We start from the raw sequence: 7,720 nt of genomic DNA, 5'->3' as shown, positions 1-7,720 counted from the left end.
AAAAAAAAAAAAAAAAAAAAAAAAAAAAAAGATTGTTCCTCATAATACCAGCTGCTTGGTAGATTTATTTAGGCTGGCAGAGGTATTAGGAAAGGATTTTTTACTGGATGCTAAGGGTACTTTGAAGAGTCCCTGAATTCTAACTGGTACACACAAATAGATGATAACCCCTGTTTGTTTCTGTTGTTGCTGATGATGACCTTTTCCCTAGGATCTTGGATGTAAAATAGGATGAGACACCATAGTCAAGAAGAGGAATTAGGAAGAATCAGTGAAGTAGTCATGACTTGACCTTTCTTTATACCCAATGACTAGGGAAACTTTAAGAGGGAAAGAAACTTTAAGAGGGAAACTCATAAAGTTGACATCCCTTTTCAACAGACTAGTATGAACCCGCTTATTATAAGAGGGTAGCTATGATTTATGGTGTTTTATTATACCACTTTTGAAATTGTCTCTTAAGAAATAGCAATTCTTTATCTCTTTATATTCTTAACTAAAAGTAATTTTAACCTAAACACAGTACATCTATTATCACTGTTAATTGGAATTTAGTTTAATAAGCAGCTATATTTGTATGCCAGTTAAAAAAGATAATCTAACCAACAAGTGATAGCTAGTAAACTGAAGAACTGTGAGATGTAAAGTAGTTAAATTAGCAATGCTTTAGATATTTTCATAAAAACAGTCATATCATGGATAAATAAAAGTTGAAACTCACATTGTGATTTCCCTAATATTTGATAGAATTATTTATATTTCATAGGATTTTTTGGTTTGAAAATTAGAAAATTTACTTTTTGCAATTTTCCTCCAGGTAACTTAGATATATTTAGTACCTTACGTTCCTCTTGCTTGTATGGACATCATTCAAGAGCTCTTCAAAGCATTTGTTCAGATCTTCAGTACTGGCCAGGTATGAAGCAACAACCATAGCTGTTTTGGAAAAAATAATAGATTTATTTACTGTAGTCTGATTTGTTTTTCTTAATGGTATTAATGATTATAAACATTCATTTGCAGTTCACAGGACTTAAAGAGTATTTGGAATTGATAAGTTTTGGTATTTCTGTATAATTTTTAATCTGGAAAATACATAGGAGCTGAATTTTGAGTGTGATAGCATCACAATAAATCAAATTCCAGGGAACTTATCTACACTTTTTTCAAAATAATTGACTAAGCACATTTGCTTACTCATTCTCACTTTCAAAAGCCCATTGAAATTATAAAATATATATATATGAGAGAAAGAGCAACAACAGAGGGATTTCATTAATGGACTAGAAATTTGAGGACTTTCAGTAGGCTGTAAAATAGGTGACATCAAATTGACGTAAAATCAGATTTGCACATATTCATATAATTTTTGAATACTAGGCACTAGCGATAGATGTCAGGTGATAATGATAGTTGTAAATGAAAAGGACATTTTCTACCTTCATAGGACTAATGATAGGGTCTCATGAAAGAAGTAAGTACTTCTGCTTCCATTAGATCTCGGGAAAATCCTCAGCCCCAGATCAATAAAAGTGGCTTCTGGGATGGGATAGAATAAACAGTTGAAGATTGCCAGAAATGGGCCAATCACAGAACAGATATAATGTTTAATCTTTAGGTAAATTAGCAAAAAACACCTTTTTAGTAAGATGTGTGTGTGTGTGTGTGTGTGTTGGTGTATTGAGGGAAGTCTATCTGTGGAGACTCCTGGTTTAAGCATTGATGCCGAGGTACAAAATAGTACCCCAGCTTGGGTGACAGAGCAAGACCCTGTCTAAAAAAATATATATATATATGTTTGTACATATATGTATGTATGTGTAAATATGTATATACATATATATGTGTGTATATATATGTGTATATAGATATGTGTATATATATGTATATACACTCACAAGCATGACAGAGGAACAAAATAGGTCAGTTTCACTTAACAACAGAAATCCTAAATAAAATCTGAAGAAAGCAAGTCTAGAAATGTGCTAAAAATATTGTATCATGATTAAGGAATACAGAAGTAATTTAACATTATTAGTAAATCAATCAATTTATCATATTAGTTGATTAGAAAAAACGTCATTATTGCAATGTATGATAAAAAGACATGATGTATTTTAATTGCTGTGCTTTCTGAAAACTCTTAGAAAGCTGGAAATGGAAGGAAACTTTAAAAATTTCTTAAAACATGTTTCTGTTAATTTTAGAAACGTAGTATCCTGGTTTTTTTCAGCATTAATTTGGAGATTCTGAACAAGATAATTTAAAAGCAAATGAAATGAGCCGCATATAAATTAAAGGAAGGGGTAAAATTATAATTAAAATTATAAAGGTGACATGATTATTTACCAGAAAATTCAAGAAAATCATCCACAAGGCTGTTCCAAGTAAAGTGTTCACTGCATTGTCCATACCAGATAAATGCATAAAAATCAATAGCTTTCTTGTATTCTAGCAGTAGGTTTTATTTACAGTTTCTCCAAAACCCAGTAAATGTTTTATCCTGACAAGAAATACACAACATACATCATATTAGGCAACGAGAGTAAAACTCTGTCTCAAAAAAAGAAATTCAAGAAAAATGAAAATTGCAAAAAAATTTGGTACTGTTTCTAGAGTTGTTTTTATAGAAAGAGCATGTAGGTACATGCATAGAAGGGTAGTCAGAATTGTTAACAGATTATACTTTTGACAAGTGAGATTGGGGCTTGAGGAATTAAAAAACACTAATTTGATACACTCATCTTTTTAAAAAAAAAAGCATGTAATTACCAAAAACATGTAAAAATTAGTTGTGCAGATTTAATCTATTTTAATTACTTAGCTGAAGTTTCGTTTTTGTTTGTTTGTTTTGAGACAGAGTCTGTCACCAGGCTGGAGTTCAGTGGTTCAATCTCAGCTCACTGCAACCTCCACCTCCTAGGTTGAAGCTTTTCTCCTCCCTCAGTTTCCCAAGTAGCTGGAACTACAGGCACCGGCCACCACGTCCAGCTAATTTTTGTATTTTTAGTAGAGATGGGGTTTTACCATGTTGGCCAGGATTGTCTAGATCTCTTGACCTTGGGATCTGCCCACCTCAGCCTCTGAAAGTGCTGGGATTACAGGCATGAGCCACTGCACCTGGCCTTTTTTTTTTCCTTTCTTCCTCTTTTTTTTTTTTTTTTTTTTTTAAAAAATCAGTTTATCAGAGTTGATAGTTTTTAAAATTATATTGTATAACCTTCTAACTTCTCGATTTACTTTTATCTCCTATCAACATAAAAGTAAAGTTCCTTTTGAATAGAGGATGATAGAAAAAAATGTAGGCTGGGCATGGGAGATTTAAATGCTCACACCTAATCTCAGTACTTTGGGAGGCCAAGGCAAGAGGATTGCTTGAGCCCAGGAGGTCAAGGCCAGCCTGGGCAATAAAGAGAGACCCCATCTCTACAAAAAAGAAAGAAACAAATGAAAATATAGTGAAGCATCAGGCAAATTAGATAGACTAGGATATACAGGTAGGGTGTCATACTTTAGAATCTTAGGTATTTTTCTTTTCCTGTAACAATTGAAAGTGACAGTGAATGGTATTGTTTTATTTAGTTTTCATACAGTCTCGGGGTTTTAAAACTTTGAAATCGAGAACACGACGTCTCCAGTCCACTTCCGAGAGATTAGCTGAAACACAGAATATAGCGCCATCATTTGTGAAGGTAATGAGACCTTTTTATGATCCAAAAAGCAAATACTTTCAAGTTGTTGAAAACAGTGAGGAGCTTCAATATCTGATTTCTTTTGTTGGCTGATAGATTTTCTTCCTTCTTTCCACTAATAATAAGGGATTAGTAATCTGTGTAATCATTATACCACTAACTCTTCTGGGCTTTAAACTTGCCTTTCCACTTACTAGATTTTTTCCCACAAACATACACCTGTTTAGGTGTTCTCTGTATTAGTGAGCAGCATCCACCCAAGCTAAAATTCTGGCTGCCAAGCTACATTTATCCATCTTGCCTTATCTCCCACATCCATTAATCACTAAAGTCCTGTTGATCTAAGCTCCTAAATATTTTTAAAATCTGTTCCACTGTCATAGATGCGCTATAACCATTTCTTGCCTAAATTACTCTAAGGAGTACTTGTTTAGTCTCCTTGCCTCTAGTCTTGCTGCATTCAGTCCAGCCTCCAGACTGCCACCCATTAATCTTTCTAAAATGATGATCTAGTTACATTACTCTGCTTTATTCCTTACCTCCATCTGATGCACTGGGAATTTCATGCCCCTCTACCTGCCATGTTTCTCTTCTCACCTTTCAATATGTCCCCCTCCATTTCCCTTTTCTTCTCTTAGCATTGAAGTCTTATATAAGATTGCTTGTAGTTTTTGAGCACTGAAGGCTATTGTTTCATGCCTCTGCTAGATTGTTCATGGTGGTTTATTCCATGTTTTAGATGTCTTATTCTCTATAAGGTGTTTCCTGTCTTTCTGAGGTAGCCTTTATTTACCACCATACATAATACTTATAATATCAAAAAGGTTTAAGAAACTTAGCTATTTACATATTTTTCTCCAGTAGACTGAAAACTTTAAGATCAGTGGTTTATCTTTACAGCTTCAGAACTTATAGCCAAGTATGTGAATGGTGCTTAGTAGACATTTAGTAAATTAATGAGATTTTTCCTCTAGCAGACATAAAGGGATATGAACATTAAGCCAATCAAACCCTAAGATAATATATGACCTATCTGTTTTCAGTATAGCATTCTAGCAGAGAATAATGCCACTTTCTTTATATTATTAATTGACTGATCCAGGAATAGGATCTAGTATTAGTTTCCTAGTTGTTGTTTAATTCTTTGCTGAGTCTTAATTTGTTTCTTCACATTGACAGTAAAAATTATAGAATTTTAGTGAATTTTTTTGAGTGGTCACAATATTATTGGGGAGTGTCACTTTGACGTTAACCAGTACTGATGTGTTGTCTGTGTATTCAGGGGTTTCTCTTGCGGGACAGAGGATCAGATGTTGAGAGTTTGGACAAACTCATGAAAACCAAAAATATACCTGAAGCTCACCAAGATGCATTTAAAACTGGTTTTGCAGAAGGTTTTCTGAAAGCTCAAGCACTCACTCAAAAAACCAATGGTAAGTTGATTTGAAAACAGTCCATGTTTGAGAAGACTAACTGAAAGGAAGTCATAGTCCTACATTTAAGTTTTAAGTAACTTTTTTAAGACCATCCATCTTTGTTTTGATTAAATTCCACTATGTTTGTAACTTAATCTATGTAGAACTGGAGATACTGCTGATGGTTTCCCTTTCTCAAGAGAGGAAACAAATTGGAGAACAGGAAGTGTGAATGGCTTAATAAAGGTTTTTGTTTCTTTGTTTTTTGTTTTTTTTTGTTTTTGTTTTTTTTTTGAGACATGGTCTTGCTTCATCGCCTGAGCCAGAGTGCAATAGTGCAACATGGCTCATTGCAGCCCTAACTTCCTGGGCTAAAGTTATCTCTCACCTCAGCTTCCTGAGTAGCTAGTACCACAGGTATGTGCCACCACACCCAGCTAATTTTTGCAGAGATGGAATCTTGCCATGTTGTGCAGGCCGGTCTTGAACTCCAGGGCTCAAGTGATCCTCTGGCCTTGACCTCTTAAAGTGCTAGGATTACAGGCATGAGCCCCCATGCTCGGCCTTAATGAAGTTTTTTGTAATAGGGTACTTACAGGAAATCATAGCAGTTGTGAAAAAGAATGCCAGATTCCAAAATTGCATCTGATGAAATACAATTATCAACAATAACCTAACATTTGCATTTCATTCAGCTGTCACATTTCATTAATGTCATTTGATAAAAGGCTTTTTCTTTCTCTCCTAGATTCCCTAAGGCGAACGCGTCTGATTCTCTTCATTCTGCTGCTATTAGGCATTTATGGACTTTTAAAAAACCCATTTTTGTCTGGTAAAACCTTTTTTTATTTATCTAACTTGTTAGTTTCTTATTTCTTTAAATACATGATTCCTTTTAATGCCTAATCTGAGCCTTAAAGAAAGCCCACATTAATGTAGTTCTAGAATCTAGGCTTTTCTTCCTAATAGTGGTTAGTTTCCCAGATTTTTAGAAAATGGTACCTGTCCAATTATAAAATTAAAAATTATCCTGGTAAACAGGGTAAAAGGAAAATAATCAATTAATTAATTTTAAAATTGTGTGGAAGAATTTTATAATAGTAATATAAGCTGAAATAGTATTCTATTTCAAAGATAAAGTAATAAAGTCAGTTTATTCATAAAATCACATTAGATGTTTCCTTTTTTTTCTAGTTTGCTCATCTGAAATGAAGTATTAGTGTCACACTTAAGTGGTTTTAATTACCTTTTAAACTACTGTGCAGTTTTCACCCTGTGTGAAAAATATTCTCTTTAATATTAAGGATGTGTACAGATTCTTTTTTTTTTTTTTTTTTGAAACAGAGTTTTGCTCTTGTTGCCCAGGCTGGGGTGCAATGGTGTGTTCTTGGCTCACTGCAACCTTCGCCTCCCAGCCTCCAGCGATCCTCCTGCCTCAGCTTCCCGAGTAGCTGGGATTATAGGCATGCACTACCACGTCTGACTAATTTTATGTTTTTAGTAGAGACAGGGTTTCTCCATGTTGGTCAGTCTGGTCTCAAACTCCCAGCTTAATGTGATCTGCCTGCCTCGGCCTCCCGATGTATAGATTCTTAAAAAATACTTTAGTGGGCTAAAACTATTAGTGTTCATTCTAAAGTTGCTATTTTAAATGTGCTCTCCAAACTTTTGTGTTCTTGATTTATTAAGCATTTCCTCTTACCCTGAATTTTACCAACTCATTTTTCAGCATATCTTAACAGTATTTTGGGCTTCGTTTGAGGAAATTAGAAAGTGTTCAATTTACTCATTTATAAGCTACTCTAATTTGGAAGTTTCTACCTGAGTGGGAAAGATTTAAGAAATCCTTGTAATAGTTCTCCAAAATTGATCTCAAATATTTTACTGTCCTATCAGACATTTTCTGTCTGGCTTGTACTTAATGATGTCATAAGTGATAGATCATTTGAGGGCAAGTAATAACAGTTGTCAGAGGAAGAAAATTATATGAAAAATATAATGTGTTAAGCCTCAATTTTTTATTAATGTATGTCAGTGTTTTCTGCTAACTTTAAGGCGGTGTATTTCAAAGTATAGATCTGTGACCAGTTATTATCAGAATAATCAAAGTGTTTGTTAAAAGTGCAAATTCTCCTGGGCTCTTTCTCAAATTTTCAAACACAGTTTGGTGCTGTGGCCTGAGAACCTGCATTTTAACACATTTCTCAAGTGAGTTTTATTCACACCAAAGTTTGAAAAACATTGATATAAGATTTCTATCATTAGATACTATAGTGAGAAGTGGAAAATAATTTTTGATTTTATTAACTAGAAAGTACAAATATGTCTTTTTATTTTTTAATTTTTTTTTCAAGTTTATTAAGAAAGTAAAGGAATAAAAGAATGGCTACTCCATAGGTAGAGCAGCTAAAATAGAATGGCTACTCCATAGGTAGAGCAGCTAAAATATGTCTTTTTAATGTGAATCACTTACTTTTGAAGATGGTTTAGAAATCCAGAAGACCTAGTTTCTATTCCTCATTCTGATTTGATATGTGAAGTTAGGTCTCTTAGATGTTTAATTTTTCTAGGCTTTGCTTTCTTGCATCTAAGAAATAAGGTGATTGGAATTTT

General features: G+C 33.7%; 1 protein-coding gene across 1 annotated transcript in view; it reads left to right on the top strand.

Moving 5' to 3' along the window:
- The window catches only part of YME1L1 (YME1 like 1 ATPase), a 43,122-nt gene that overhangs the window by 12,653 nt on the left and 22,749 nt on the right, over window positions 1-7,720 (top strand). The window contains exons 4-7 of the mRNA XM_037740980.1: window positions 818-916; window positions 3,583-3,692; window positions 4,975-5,125; window positions 5,856-6,007. Coding sequence (XP_037596908.1) covers window positions 818-916; window positions 3,583-3,692; window positions 4,975-5,125; window positions 5,856-6,007 — 512 coding nt within the window. The remainder of the gene's footprint in view (window positions 1-817; window positions 917-3,582; window positions 3,693-4,974; window positions 5,126-5,855; window positions 6,008-7,720) is intronic.

This window comes from Cebus imitator, unplaced genomic scaffold (genome assembly GCF_001604975.1).
Source record: "Cebus imitator isolate Cc_AM_T3 unplaced genomic scaffold, Cebus_imitator-1.0 Scaffold92, whole genome shotgun sequence".
Lineage (NCBI taxonomy): Eukaryota > Metazoa > Chordata > Mammalia > Primates > Cebidae > Cebus > Cebus imitator.
The sequence above is the reverse complement of the archived record's forward strand: the minus strand, read 5'-3'. Positions and strand labels throughout refer to the sequence as shown.